The sequence below is a fragment of the Nyctereutes procyonoides genome, unplaced genomic scaffold (assembly GCF_905146905.1).
Source record: "Nyctereutes procyonoides isolate TBG_1078 unplaced genomic scaffold, NYPRO_anot_genome, whole genome shotgun sequence".
Lineage (NCBI taxonomy): Eukaryota > Metazoa > Chordata > Mammalia > Carnivora > Canidae > Nyctereutes > Nyctereutes procyonoides.
In genome coordinates, this window is record NW_026575140.1 from 20,490,261 (window position 1) to 20,505,742 (window position 15,482).

At 43.6% G+C, this 15,482-nt stretch overlaps 1 protein-coding gene across 1 annotated transcript in view; it reads left to right on the forward strand.

The window, feature by feature from the left end:
• Positions 1–15,482, forward strand: part of CDH13 (cadherin 13) — a 1,004,502-nt gene that overhangs the window by 975,643 nt on the left and 13,377 nt on the right. The window contains exons 12-13 of the mRNA XM_055304976.1: positions 10,314–10,547; positions 14,509–14,727. Coding sequence (XP_055160951.1) covers positions 10,314–10,547; positions 14,509–14,727 — 453 coding nt within the window. The remainder of the gene's footprint in view (positions 1–10,313; positions 10,548–14,508; positions 14,728–15,482) is intronic.

Here is a 15,482-nt window from a genome sequence, read left to right on the forward strand (position 1 = left end):
TCTGTGACATACTTACAAAACAGCTGAACTGGTAAGTTGGAACATTCCAAGTGTTGGCAAGGATGTGCAATAATTGGAAGTCTCCTATCCAGCTGGTAGAAGCGTAACTTGGTTACAACCACTTTGGAAACTGAAAGTATCAACTAAGGCTGAACCTTTCTTCATGCTATGATCTAGGAATTTTACACCTAACTATATATCCAACAGAATTGTGGATATGTGTTCACCAAAATGCATGTGCCAGAATGTTAATAACGGCACTCTTCCTAGTAGCCTCCAAATGGGACGCTATCCAAATGCCCAACAAGTAAATTATGGTACAGTCACACAATTGAGCCTATGCAACACTGAGAATGAATGACCTGCAACTATTCACAACAACATGGGTGAATCTCACAAACAGTATTGAACAAGTCAGGAAACCACATCATGAATGGTTCCATCTGTATAAAGTTCAAACACAAGCAAAACTAATCATTGCTGCTAGATGACCTGGTGGATATGTTTTTTGATCCTATAATATTGGACTACATGGGTGTGTTCAGATTGTGAAAACTCTTCAAGCTGTATATTTATAGAAACATAAATGTTTCTATATTTTAATAAAAACTAAGCCAAAAAATGTACGACTACACAGAGAGTGCATACCTGGTCCACTGCACCTTCCCCAGGAGGGCTGTAACCATTCGTGTATTCTCCAAGTACCTGTTTACCCTAGAGATAGACCCTCAGCATCCTACCATTCTATGGAAGGACAGTCTCAGCTGCTGATGGGCTGATACTGCCAGGAAAGCTGAGTGGCAGGATGTCTGTAGAGGGAACGAAGCGAAGTTCACATTCTCAGGTCCCCAGGATACCCTGCAAAAGGCAGAAGTGCTACCATCTTAATTTGCCACACACAGCTCTGCTTATCCAGTTGAGAATAATCACAAGGCAGCACCGAAAGAGAATTTTCTTTTAGGTATCTCTTAGAGACTAGAGATTGCAAGATCAAGATGGAGGGATACAAAAAGATAGTCAGAAGCAGGGCTGGGAACTTGTTCTGTGCTTAGCAGAAACAAAAAAATTCTTTGGACCTATTTGGTTGGAGCCCCAAAGCCAGTCTATATAGATTCTGGAATCATGCTTCACAATAATATTGACAATGCCCAGGCTTAGACAGTTTGGGGAGGAAAGGCACATCAGTCCCTCCCTACGTATAGAGGCAAGGTTGTAATGCACAGGACAGTCAAGGATGTACAAGGCACTTTTCATAAACTGGTATCAATTTTAATGAGTTACAAATCACCTAACAACATGGTTCCATTATAACTGAAATGCTTCTGTTTTGCTAAAGCAGAACTGGCTATAGTTAAATGATTGGAAGAATAAAACACTTAATCCTATAGATTAATAAGGTGTGACCTTTCATGTTGGCAAGCATTTTATCTTGGGAGATGAATATCATTTACCTCATGTGATCCAGATTTTCTGAAAAGGTTAAGACAGTGCCTTCAGAGTACAGGAACCCTTCTGTTAAAAACTTCAACGAACACAGAAGTACAAGCCTGTCTTTAGAAAGGGAGAAGAAATAATAACTGTTAAGGAAAATACCAAGGTGGAGAGAGAACATTCGGGAATGCAGTAAGATGGAATCCCTTTGGGGATGTGCTGACAATGGGGCAGAGCAGCAGCAATTAGCAGTGGCCAATCCCTGTGTGATTACCGCTCCTGCTCAGGTAATCACCAGAAAGGTCAAATGTTAGTCTCGCTGTCTTATGTGGGCTGAAAACCGTCGCAAGCAATTTCTCCTAAGAGTTCTGGAATCCCACGGGAGATAGTCATGGACAGGAAAGGCAGAGATGGCTGCTGATTCCCGGCTTACCGTCTTTTGCTCAGAATTCTGTTAGGCTGGCCCTCCCGCCTTCTTCTTACCTGTAACCTCACCTTTCTCCCCCTCCACCTGTTCTGAAATTGCACAGGCCTCAGCATTCCGTGATTGTTATTGATGGCCCTTACGCCCTCAGAGAAGATCTAAGTGTGACTCCAAACACTAAAGACAAATATTTTGATTCAGTAAAGTCCCAAGTGCCCTCGCTCCCAGCACTCATGCTATACAGGAAGGCAAAAAGGGGAGGCGGGGAACCATCCCAGTTTTTCCTGGAGCTCAGTGCATGTGAGATGATTGGAGCCAGGAAGCCCATACTATCTCTAGCATCCATATTAAGTCTTGCTATGATTATCAAAGTGGCCCATTCCCTATCTATTTTCATTTTTGAAAAATAGGGGGATGGAGAGCATAAAAACAAGCCAAATTACCGCTACATTCGGCAGCATGTTCTCATGACTTAGCAACTTGTGTAAAGTATATTTGAGTCTGCCAGTGAAAAATGTGATGTGGGTTCCCAAGAAGACACAGATATAGAACCAAGCAGAACAGCTGTAAGATTAAAATGGAATACACTGAGATAATGATTTTTCATAGGCTAAGATCTATCATGTCCCGACCTGCCTTTTCCCTCAGTCCCCTGTGTAATAGATGTTCGGATAATGCCAGTTGACTCAAAATTGAAATACTGTGCAGAGCACATTTAGATTGATTAAAAGAGAAAAAAAAAATGTCGTTCAGCCCCATCGTGAAAATGCCTACCAAAAAAACAACTGTCCCAAATTGGGGATGGATGGGGGAATCTGAACTTCAAACATAAAGATCCGTGGTCCTTCTCTTTTTGTAGATCCACCAAGTTCTAGATTGCATGGGGGCTGCCGTAAGATCATTTAGATTAATTCTTCTTAAAATATGCTAGTTTGGATAAAGTCAAGCCATTAGTTATGATGGCAACCCAATTAAGCCAGTTTAACACCCCTTATCTCAGCTGTTATAGTAATTGAGGAAGAAAAGTAAATTGAAGACCTAGCCATCATTCCTCGTTGCTTCAAGTACCAGTAAAATATCAATCATGTTGAAAATCCTCGCTACAATTTTGTCACTGACAAAATGGCCCAATAAAAAACTCTTGAGATCTGGTAATAGAGAGGCTGCGACCAGAGCCATTTGTTGACAGCACAGCACAGTCTGAGGAGAGAGCGGGAGGCCCCGTGCTCTGCTATACCTGGACATGAGCCAGCTCCCCAACCTCATTGGTGTGAGATGTATGCTCCCTCCACCTCAGTTTCCCTCCCTTCCCCCTACTGGGTTGTTATAAAGACTAGAAATCATGAATGCAAAATTCCCAGCATCTAGTATGGATGATACTAGATCATCAGTTCTAGGTGAACTGAGTTCTGAACTGATTTTCTTTTCTTTTCTTTTCTTTTCTTCTTTTCTTTTCTTTTTTCTAAAGATTTTATTTATTTATTCATGAGAGACACAGTGAGGGAGGCAGAGACATAGGCAGAGGGAGAAGCAGGCTTCCTGTGGGGACCCCGATGTGGGACTCGATCCCAGGACCCCAGGATCACTCTCTGAACCAAAGGCAGATGCTCAACCACTGAGCCACCCAGGTGCCTCCCGGACTGATTTTCTAAACTTACTGTTATAAAATCATCAGTGTCTGAGGTCAAGTAGAAAATGTCCTGGTGGTGGTCTGAGCATTTCTCTAGGGAAGGGCTGGGCCACAGAGGCCTCCACTCAGAGTCAGGCTGTAAGAAAATTGACAGAACGTGCTGCCTTCTACGTGGACATCATGCCTCTGTCCGAATGGGGAGATTTAAGGCAACACTCACCTACTGGACAAGAGGACATTTCCATGTTGACCAGCCAGATCAACTGTCTTCAGCATAACATTTTCACACATTCTTTGGGAAAAGAAGCTGATTTGGGCACTAAAATACTGCCTGCAATACCCACCTCATGCATCCTGCTGAAGTGTCTCTTAGCTAGTTCTCCTCTGTAGTCCCCATTTCCCAGTCTGGGGAAGAGCAAGGCAGTTGCACAGCCCCCGGCTAGAAGCCATCCCCCTAATGCTCCTGCACCACCACTCCCAATCCTGCTCTGCTGTGTGTTCAGGCTCCTTCCAGCCCCTGCTCCCAAGTCCCGCCACCCAACTGCACCCAACTGCACCCAGATGGTCTTCCTGCACCCTCACACCTCATGCAAGTCCTCTCCTTCCATGCCTGCAGCATCCTCTGCTTTTATCAAAGCCATTCTTCTGCTTTAAAGTCTTTGGCCGTCTTCCCACAAAATAGCCATACAATTTCCTCCTCCCAGAACTTCTCCCTCTCCAAAAGCATTCTCATTTCCTACACACTCAGATGCCATCTCCTCACAAAGGCTTCTGATCCATATCATGCCACACGAGCTCCCACAACACTTTATCCTCACGTCTTCCCACACTTCCCAGCACCGGTCCTTCATCTATTTATGAATCTGTTCCTGCCCTGGGGCTGCTGTTTCCTCTACAGGTCCAGCCTGGCACAGGGCAGAGTCCCAGTGAACAACTGAATAAATGAAATGAGACCATCCTATTACGATTACTGATTGAATGAACGAAATGAGACCATCCTGTTTAGCTATGGCCTCCAAATCAACTCTTCTAATTTTTTCCCCTTTTCTTTAAAGTTGGAAACAAACAAACCAACCAAAAAAAAAAAAAAACCCAAGTGTTGAATTTTTTTAAAAAACAGCTCAGATTTTAGATTATTGCCTCCGCTGAAAGAATGTTTTAGTTTGAGTTAGGTGAATAATTGCCTCAGTTCTACATTAAGTATTACACGTGGAAACCTGGCACGATATTTTGCAAATCTATTTTCTGGCCAGGTTCTGGGTTGGTGTACTATTAAAGTTTTCAAAATACAATGAAATTGGCAAGCTCTCCATTAACAAAGCAATTTTTTTAAATGCTTATGAATTTAAAAGCAACGAGATTCTTGGCTTATGAGACCCAAGCCAAAACAGATTGGTAAATAGTGATACCGAAAAGCCAAAGCAAATAGAACATGGGCTAAACAAAGCAATACAAAGGATCATCTTATCTAGAAGAACCCTGGTTTGCTCTCATCGTAAGTAAAAGGTACAGGTAAGTATAGAAGCCTGCTCATATGAAGTAAAAGATGTGGCATTTATTTGCTCAGAGCTGCTTAGTGAAGGTTCAACAGATGCCCAAAAACATGAAGGGAAATTGGGGCTGAGTAGATTGCTGCACTCATGCCTCTTGCCCCTACAAACAAACCTCAGAAACTAGCTGGGGTGTTCGTTTTCTCTCAGGAGCTCACATGTGAACTTTGGCTCTCTGAAATCAACCCATCTTCCTGATTTTCCCCCCAAAATGTGGTCCTCAAGCTTCCCTGAGGCATCCAGCTGAGGTCTCTCTCCTTGTCACTGCTGTGGACTCCCTTCCCTGAGCCCCAGTTCCACAGACCCCATCCTACACAGCCTTTTTTTTTCTCCCTTCGGTGGGATGAGGGAGGCCTGGAATAAAGACAGGGTCATTACTACCCTCAGGATAGAAGCAAGATAGAGATGGAAACTGTGGAAATATGAATGTATGCGACACATGTACGGAAAGAGTAATTCTTCATTAGCTTTTTCAAGTCAACCTAAAGTAACTCAAAAATCTACTGAGTACCTGTTATATACCAGACTGGAGAACAGTCCTGATGCTCAGAGCCCACAGGGCTCAGGAATGAGCTTCCTGCTTTTCCCTCCTCTGTCTCTCTCTTTCCCTGCATTTTATTCCTCACATAGGCAAACTCATTTTCCTATTCCCCATATTAAACCACTGGCACTCATGATTCCCAAGGTAGGACCCATGCTGTTGCCTCTAGACCCAGTTCAGGGAAGACATGAGATGAGGGACTAGAAAAATCTACTACTTCCCTGCACTTTGCAGAGCTAGCTCTGAAATTCTTGTTCAGATCCTACTGCTCTGTGCATTTGAAGCCAGCCCATGCAACTGTGGGGAGACCAGAGACCCTACTCTTCTGAGGTGAGGGCTCTCTTAAGGGCATGTATTTGGAGCCTTGCAGCATGTGAAAACATAGTCCCTTCCATGCACATGTTCTCAACAGCATGATTCCTATGAGACAAAAAAGGAGAAACGGACCATATGTCCATCAAAATATGGCCTGGCCCAGGAATGCAGTATCATTCAGCCATAAAAAGGGAGGAAGTGGTTCATGCAACAGCATGGATGAACCTCAAAAACATGATGCCAAGTGAAAGAAGCCAGACATGAAAGGCCATGTACTCTGTGGTACCACTTACAGAAATGTCCAGAAAACACAAATCTGTAGAGAAAGAAAGTAGATCAGTGGTTGCCTAGAGCTGGAAGTAGTTATGGAGAGTTAGTACAAATGGGCCCAAGGTTTCTTTTGGGGGTGACGGAAAGGTTCTTTTTTTTTTTTTTTAAGGTTTTTTTTGTGTTTTTTTTTTTAATTTTTTTGTTTTTTATTTATTTATGATAGGCACACAGTGAGAGAGAGAGAGGCAGAGACATAGGCAGAGAGAGAAGCAGGCTCCATACACTGGGAGCCCGACGTGGGATTCGATCCCGGGTCTCCAGGATCGCGCCCTGGGCCAAAGGCAGGCGCTAAACCGCTGCGCCACCCAGGGATCCCCGGAAAGGTTCTTAAATTAGGCAGTAGCAATAAGCACAACCCTATAAATTTACCAAATATCAATTCATTGTAAAAACAAATAAAAGAGTGAGAGAAAAGAAAGTAGAGTTGGTGAAATATTTTTAAATCCCTGTATAACTTTAGAATTTGCATTTCTGTTTCTGATTATTTTAATGGTTATGTTATTGTAAAGAAAATTTTAAAAAGAGAAGTATTATTTTAATGTTAATTACCTGGAGAGATAATCACCATTTAGGCTTCAGTATATTTCTTTCTAATCTTTTTCTATTTCTAATTATATATTTTTTAAATTAGGATTACACTCTGTTTTTACTTGTATTTTTTACTAACAAGATATAAAGAGAGAGAGAGAGAGAGAGAGTGTGTGTGTGTGTGTGTGTGTGTGTGTGAGATGGATCCTATCAGAAAAACCTCAGTATTTTTTGGCAAAAGTGGAAATCCTGTTTGGTCAGGATTCTGAATAAAATAAGAGAAAATACCTATGAACAAAAAGGCATCCCAGACCAGCTGCCTGAACACCAAGCACTCAGCTGTACTTATAGGATCTGCAGTGTTTTGGTGTGGAGGTAGGTGCATTTCTCTGGAAGCAGGACCATAGGCTTCACCAAATTTCCGAAGGGGAATCCACCTCCCATTCCATTTAAAAGTCACTACCAGGAATGGCTCATCTCTCAGGGGCCCTTCCTTCTCCTAATCTAAGACAGAAGTTTCTGCAGCCACAGGCAATCCCTCCACTCATTTGTAGGATGGACATCCTCTGATCCTTAAAGCATCTATCCTGAGAACATGGCCACGGACTCCTCTGGGGATGCTGCAAGGAGAAGGAATTACATTTCTTAGCTTCATATCCCAGTTTTGCTCATATTGAGGCTTTTTCCCTATTGAAATAGAAAAACCATAGAGGAGGGTCCAGTCTCAACCATGCTTTGCTTCTGACATTTGGTCATGCAGAGTGGTCCCTTGGGGGCTGCTGGAAAGGGGAGAGGAAGGGTAAGGGATTTTTGCTGAGTGTCATGAAACCCAGAAGCTCCAATATTTCCTGGACCCCCGGAGCTATTGGAGCCAAATGGTCTTGTGAAGAGTCATTATATTCCAAATTACATCTGAATTTTGGATGCTGATTTTTCTCCATCCTGTGATGTCACCTGGGAGAGACTCTTTTCCAGAGGAGTTTGACAGTCCAGTCTTCACCTCATCAATGAAAAAAAAGATGCTCATTTTACTTAACTTCAGAAGAAGATATCACCAGCCTGCCTTGGGAATAACACACGGGGATGCGAAGACAGTAGTATAATTAAGTTCACGAAAGGCCGATTCTTACAGCCATATTTCAAATACTCACACTGCTTTCTCATCCACTCTACCAAGTGATGGCACTTCATAATATATTCAGAGTAAAAAAATATAATGGATTCCTCTGAAATATTCAATTATTCAATAAAAAAAAGAAAAATAATTTTTCAGTAAAGAAATTCAACCAAATGACTAAAGCTGACAGTGAAAAACCAACCTCAACGTAATTACGCATTTCTTTTGAGTTCTCGCTCCAACAAAAGTTGATGGCGTGCCACCATTAGAAATAGCCATCCTTCTGCTGATGAATGACGTCGGTGTTGCGACGTTAGCAGAGATTTATTGGAATGTTTATTCCTCAACTGTCCTTGGGTGTTGATATATTTAAATTCCCACCAGCCCTGCTAAAAAATGTCTATTCTCACTTCTTCGTGACTCACTGCTCAGCATCCTTCAAGCTGGTTTCTTCCCCATTAGTGAAAGCCTCTCATAAAGAAGTCACAAGTCACCTCCACCTAACGAAATGACCTGGTTTCTCTTTACCCCTCATCCTTTGGGGCATCACAACGCATTTCACTGCTGCTCATTGCCTCCTCTTCCAAGTCACATCCTCTCTATCTTCTGCAAACCACCAGCTGCTCTTGAAACCCTGGGGTTTCCTGGGCCTCTACCGCTCTGCCATTTTGCACCATCATGTTGGGTAGAACCATTTCAAAGGATCCAGGCTGACAAGTCTTCAGTCACTACCCAGCGCCAACGTGTCTCCTAAGCACTGCACACTTGTACACGGGCGTCCTGAATCTAGGGGGCCTTTCGCACAGTCAGAGCTGAACTCCTGTCTTTCCACTGCCCACTACCTTTCATCTTTTTTTTTCCAGCAGCCTCATCTGAGTGCCTGATAACCAAGACGAGGCATTTCTTTCTTATTCAAACTGCCCACATCATGATTCAGTCTGCTGCTGGTCTCCTTGCCTCCAGCGTCCAACATCTCCCGCCCACAGCAGTGTGTTTCCAAAAATAATTCAGATCGGATTTGTCCTGCTGCCTCTCTGAAAAACCTCCGGTGACTTCATGTGCTCTGGAGAATCAGCACAAGCAACTCGTCATGACAACCAAGGCCCCATGCCCTCCCAGACATCTCTGAGCTCGTCTCCTTGCCATCCTCCCAAACACCCTGCGGTAGGGCACAGGCCACGATGGCACTGGGTGACTTTGCGTGCATCCACAGAGGCCAGGAGGCAAGGCTTGAGCCACAGCCAATTTGAGTGTTGGCGGAACGTCTGGTGACCCTCCTGGAACGGTGGGCACAGGGGGCTTATAGGAACTGCTAGAGTACATGTCTCACTGGCCAACCTGGATCCCCCAGGAGGCTGTCACTGGACAGGTTCTCATATCCTTCTGGGCAGATGTGTGATGATGCTTCCCGCCCACCCCTGTGAGGGTACAGCTGCAAGCTCCCCAAGTGCTGGGGGAAGCAGCCTCAAAGTGGCTCCTCAGCAACAGGGCTGCAGTCACCTGGCCCTTTGTGCTGAGTGTCACCTTCCCAAGAGCTGTCTCTGCCTGTTTGCCCTTTTATCGTCTAGGTAAGGATGGAATAACCAGCCTGAATCTAAAAAGGACTCACCAGGTCTTCACCAGCAGAATCTGTGAGAGCGACCTTGCCTTGCCTTGCACTTGGCATATCACCCTGGGCTCAAAAACTCACTAGCCTTCGAACCCCCGTGTGATTCAGAACACAACTTTAAACTTGATGAGCATTTCAAGAAATAAACATAGTACGAGGTGAAATAAGATTGGGCTTGGAAGTGCACATGAGGATAGGGAAAATAAAATGGAGCCAGACCCTAGGTTAGGGCACAAAATTAGAGTACCATGTTTTAGAGGTGAGCCAAATCCTTTTTGGAATAGGGCAAATCTGCATGCTTGCAATTTGTGGCCTGCAAATTGGGATCTAACTTTTCTCACAGAAATTAGGAACTGTTAATGATTAAAAAAAAAAAAAAGGAACTGTTAATGAGTGGTTTGTCCCAAAAGAAAACCTCTACTGTATAGATGATTAAAAATAAATTTAGAAAAAGGTAAATAAACTCACTGTGAGTCTTATTGAAATGAAACACCCTTTTCTTTAAATGAAAGACAGTATCACACGTGTGCTTATAAGGAGCTTTTTTTAAAAATGACATTCTCTAAAATGTGTGTGTCGGGATGGCTTGTGTGCTAGAAGCTTTGCATTCTACAGGTAATGGCTAAAGAATTTAAATCAAAAGTTTTATATACGAGAAAAGGCTTTTTTAAGTAAACCACTAGACTTTGTACACGTACGTAAGCCAGTCCGTCCGTGTAACCTGCTTGAAACCTGTTAGCAATAATAAAGGTGTCCAGCGCGCTGGAGGAAAATGCTGTGGCAGGTTGCTCCAGCCGGGGCCCAGCTGCCTGCTAAACATCTCCCTCCTTCCCCGTAGGCAACCCTCCCGCTACCGGTACCGGAACTTTGCTGATAACTCTGGAGGACGTGAACGACAATGCCCCCTTCATTTACCCAACAGTCGCTGAAGTCTGTGACGATGCCAAAAACCTCAGCGTTGTGATTTTGGGAGCATCAGATAAGGATCTTCACCCAAATACGGACCCTTTCAAATTTGAGATCCACAAACAAGCTGTTCCCGATAAAGTCTGGAAGGTCTCCAAGATCAACAGTAAGTCGAGTTAAACATTCTGTGGCTGCTCCTCTAGCTTTGAAGCCTGGCCTCCCTGGCCTGCCGTCCTCTCCCACACTGTTCCTCCCTCCTCCTCCTCCCTCCTCTCCTCCCCCTCCTGCCTCCTGCTCCCTCCTGGCCTCACATGGTTGACTTTGAGCGATTCACCCTTTACCTCTACCAGCACTCACCACTTTCCCGCTAGCAAATGGATGCAATCTGTGCAAACACATAGAGGTTCCTTATAAATGCAAACACCCAAGTTTTCTCTTTTGTTTCTTATCTTTTCTATACTGTGCATGGTACACTGTGTGCCCCGTGCTGTACACCCCGTGCTGGTCACTGTATACTCTGTACCGTACACTGTACACTATGTACTATATACTACACACTCCATGCCATGCCTCCTATTATATCTAAACCCTATACTGATACTCCATGCTATGCTTCCTGTACTCTCCATCCTATACTATACACTCTATATGCATCCTATACTGTTTATTCTATGCTGTATCCTATACTCTATACCGTACACTCCATCCTATGCTGCCCATACTATACACTTTATACTGTGCATCCTATACTGTACAATTTATGCTGTATATCCTATACTCTCCATCCTATACTGTACACTCTATACTAGTGGCCACTCACACTCTACATCCTATAAGGACACTCCGTACTATGCATCCTATACTATACTCTATAATATGCATCTTATACTGCACAATATATGCTGTGTATCCTCACTCTATACCGTACACTCTATACTATACATCCTATACTCTACACCCCATACCGTACACTCCATACTCTGCATCCTATATTATATGCTCTATGCCATGCATCCTATACTGTACATTCTATGCTGTGTATCCTTTTTTTTAAAATACTTTAATTTTTTTTAATTTTTATTTATTTATGATAGTCACACACAGAGAGAGAGAGAGAGGCAGAGACACAGGCAGAGGGAGAAGCAGGCTCCATGCGCCGGGAGCCCGACGTGGGATTCGATCCGGGGTCTCCAGGATCGCGCCCTGGGCCAAAGGCAGGCGCCAAACCGCTGCGCCACCCAGGGATCCCTATGCTGTGTATCCTATACTCTTCATCCTATACTACACTCTATACTAGTGGCTCCTCACACTCTACACCCTATACTGACACTCCATTCTATGCATCCTATACTGTACACTCTATACTCTACATCCTATACTGTATACTCTATACTATGCATCCTATACTGCACAATCTATGCTGTGTATCCTATACTCTATATACTGTACATTCCATACTATGCATCCTAAGACTGTACTATATACAGTATATAGTATATATACTATATACTGTACACTCTGTATCCTGTACCACACACTCTGTACCCTCCACCCACCCAACCTTCAGTCTTGAGAAGCCAGGATCTCTGCTTCTCCCCAAGTGTATTGAGACTCAGCTGTCTCTTCTCCCAGAGAGCTGTGCCGATATTGACTCTCACCCGCACTTAAAGAGAGATTTTCCATGGTATACTTGTTCTCATAGATGACTAAAGAAATAAGAAGCACTGGTATAATGACCTGTATAGAGTCTTAGCTTCTCACCCATCATTTTCCACTTTACGCAGCAAAATTAGCTTTGTCTTTGCAACAACCAGGGCTTTGATATTCAACTGTGATATCATCGCCCATCTGTCCTATCCCTCATGTAGAACACTTGCAAGCCATGTCTCTTTCTACCAGTCTTTCCAAGCGGGAAGGTGGAATTTGTGGGTTGGCCCCACATTTCCCATCTGCCTTACTAATACTGAAACACCAATGCTGACCGAGGCAGCATTCCTAATGCCCACCTCCCTCCCTGTGACAACTGTGAATTCACTACTGAGTTCACCTTGTTTTGGAAGAAATTAAAAAACCATAATCCATGCAGTGGACGCACACTCTGTCTCCAGTAGTGAACTTCTCCTGCAACGGACCCAGCCCGGGTAACCTCCCCATCCACCAGCGGTAGACTTTTCGAGAGGGATTGGGAATTACGCATTTCATTAAGTCTTGAAAATGTGCTGTACAATTGTGCATAAAATTTTCTATTAAAAAATCTCATATGTGTTGAATGGCCTTATCTCATATCTCATTTTATTAGTGCCTTCCTCTTGTTATTGATTCCATTCGCCTGTTTGTCTATTTTATTGCTTTTTAAAGAATGAGTTCTGTTACACTGATTACTTTTAATTAAAACAGCCCTCCCCTTGTTTGAGGGGTTAGTGCTTCCTTTGCTAGCTTTTGTAGCTCTAGCAGATTGGAATAACCACCAGTTCTTTAAAGAAAGTTCTCTGGAACTTTCTTACTTGAGTCTCTCATCCAAGTGAGGGAGATGAAAGAATGTTCTTGCATTAACCTGCCACCCCACTGGGCTGACTACACATGTTGGTTGTTTCTGCTGCTTCTCCTTCTGGTCAGGGTGACATTTCACCTGTTTCTGTTTTCGTCTCATTGCTCTGTCTTCCTCATGGTTTTATTTAGGAGATAGATGTCTTCTCAGTTCTTTTCCTGGTCCTCCTTTTTTTTTTTTTCTTTAATACCTAGCACTCTTCATGCCCAGAAAGAGGAAAGTCAAAAAAAAAAAAAAAAAAAAAAAGGAGGTTAGGGGAGGCACCTGGGTGGCTCAGTCAGTTGGGTTCAGGTGGTGATCTCAGAGTTGTAGGTTGAACCTCATGTCGGGCTCCATGCTCTGTGCAGAGTCTGCTTGAGATTTTCCCTCTCTCTCTGCCCCTCCCCTCACTCACATGCTCTCACACATTCTCTCTCACCTTCTCTCTCTCTCTCTCTCTCTAAAAAAAGAAGAAAAAAATCCCTAGTCATCTGAGTTCCTGAAAAAAGAATAGCCCAAGGCTAAACAGGGGACAGATTGGGATGACCATTTCTGCACACTGCCCAAAACCGGGCTCACAGCACATACTCCCACCAAACAAGGGCCTAAAGTTCAGTGCCCTGCTGGGGTGAAGCTGCAGGTTCCCACCCAGATCCAGAGCTGCGGCTGAGGACTGGTAAAGCTGTAGCCTATAGAACCTGCCCCCCCATGGGGGTCCTGCCTACATTTAGAGTGAGTGGATGATTTGGGAGTGATTTTGGGTTTTGGGGTGTTTGTGGGGGTCTAAGAATTTATTTTGATTATTTGAATTTGAATTCTTGAATAAAACTGCTCTGAGCTGATCATTTCCTTTTTTTTCTTTTTCACTTTTTTCCAGCTTCACTGAAGAAGAGTTGATGAATAAAAATTGTGTATATTTAAGATGCACAGTATGACGATGTGAGAGTGGGTTTTTAAGTCAGTTTTTCTAGATGTTGAATGTGATCTTTGCAAAAATGGTTTTATCAGGGTAATAAATTCGCAGGAGGAAGTTCTTAGTATGTGGTCATCTTCACAAAAGTAGGTCCCCGGGTTGCCTGGGTGGCTTAGTCAGTTAAGCATCTGCCTTCAGCTCAAGTCATGACCCCAGGGTCCTGGGATCAAGCCTCATGATCGGTTCCCCTGCTTAGCAAGGAGGAGTCTGCTTCTCCTTCTCCCTCTTCCCCTCCCCTGGCTGTCTCTCTCTCTCTCTCTCTCTCTCTCTCTCTCTCTCTCTCATAAGTAAAATCTTAAAAAAAAAAAAGGTGGGCCCCCTTGAAATAGATTATCACAGCCCTGAGCCACAGGACTGACTCCTTGGCAGCAGAATGTTCCATCTGGCACTGTCCTATGCCACAACCACCTGCTATGTGTGGCTGCTGGACACTTGAGGTGTGGGCTCACGCACCTGAGAAGCTAAATTTGGATTTTGATTTGCTATTAATGAATTTAAGTTTAAAGGTGCCCATGGTTATAAACCAACACACATTGACAGTTTGGTGTGGTTTTCGTCTACAAACCTTACTTTTTTGTTTGGGAAAGTCTAAACCTCACTCACAAAGGTCCTCCTTTGTCTCCACAGATACGCATGCCCTGGTAAGCCTTCTTCAAAACCTGAACAAAGCAAACTACCACCTGCCCATCATGGTGACAGATTCAGGGAAACCCCCCATGACGAACATCACGGACCTCAGGGTACAAGTGTGCTCCTGCAAGAACTCCAAAGTTGACTGCAATGCGGCGGGGGCTCTGCACTTGAGCATGACCTCACTCCTGCTCATCTGTCTCTTCACTCTGGCTTGTAAGTAGCCCAGCTCCAGAGCATTCATGAGTCCAGAACACACCTTCACAGAGCCACTGGGTTTTTATAGCTTTCAAAACAATTCATCCCAGAGGAAGCATTCATTCTTGGTTTATGTCTGTATAATAGAAGTGTTACATGTGAAAGTGTTCCAACTACTGTTGAAAGGCATCTTCACATGCCCCTGCCAGCCAGTCTGAGGAATTGTGCAAAGACACTCATTGCAGCCCACAGATCAGGTGATGAGAAGCTTCCTGCTGATGCCACCGAATTTAGGCTAATGAGAATGTGCCACGTTAGGTAACTAGTCTGCTGGGGCTTTGTTTCTCTCTCTATTGTGTGGAATAATCTTTTGCTAGGCTGAAGTAGGTATGCTGCTTTTTTAAGAACAGTTGTGAGAATTCATGGTTGGAGGCTGGGCCATAGGAAAAGAGATAAATGCATAATTCACACATTTTTTTTCCACTGACTGGTAGTAATGGCTGTAATATAATGAAGCATTATTTTAAACAAATGAATTGTTATGCATGAGCATAAAATGAATAGATGTGTGTATCTAATATTTCCTATGCATATGACTAGCCCAACGTTAACCTTAGCAATTACTCACATGTAGGTAATGCCATCACAACCTCTTGGGTTTGGGTATTTCTATTTTAAGAAGGTTATCAGTATAATTATGCATCGGGAGCTTGATAATTTGATAATTAGGAAAAAAGGAACAGAAGTTATTACTTCCTAGTGACAGTGGTAAG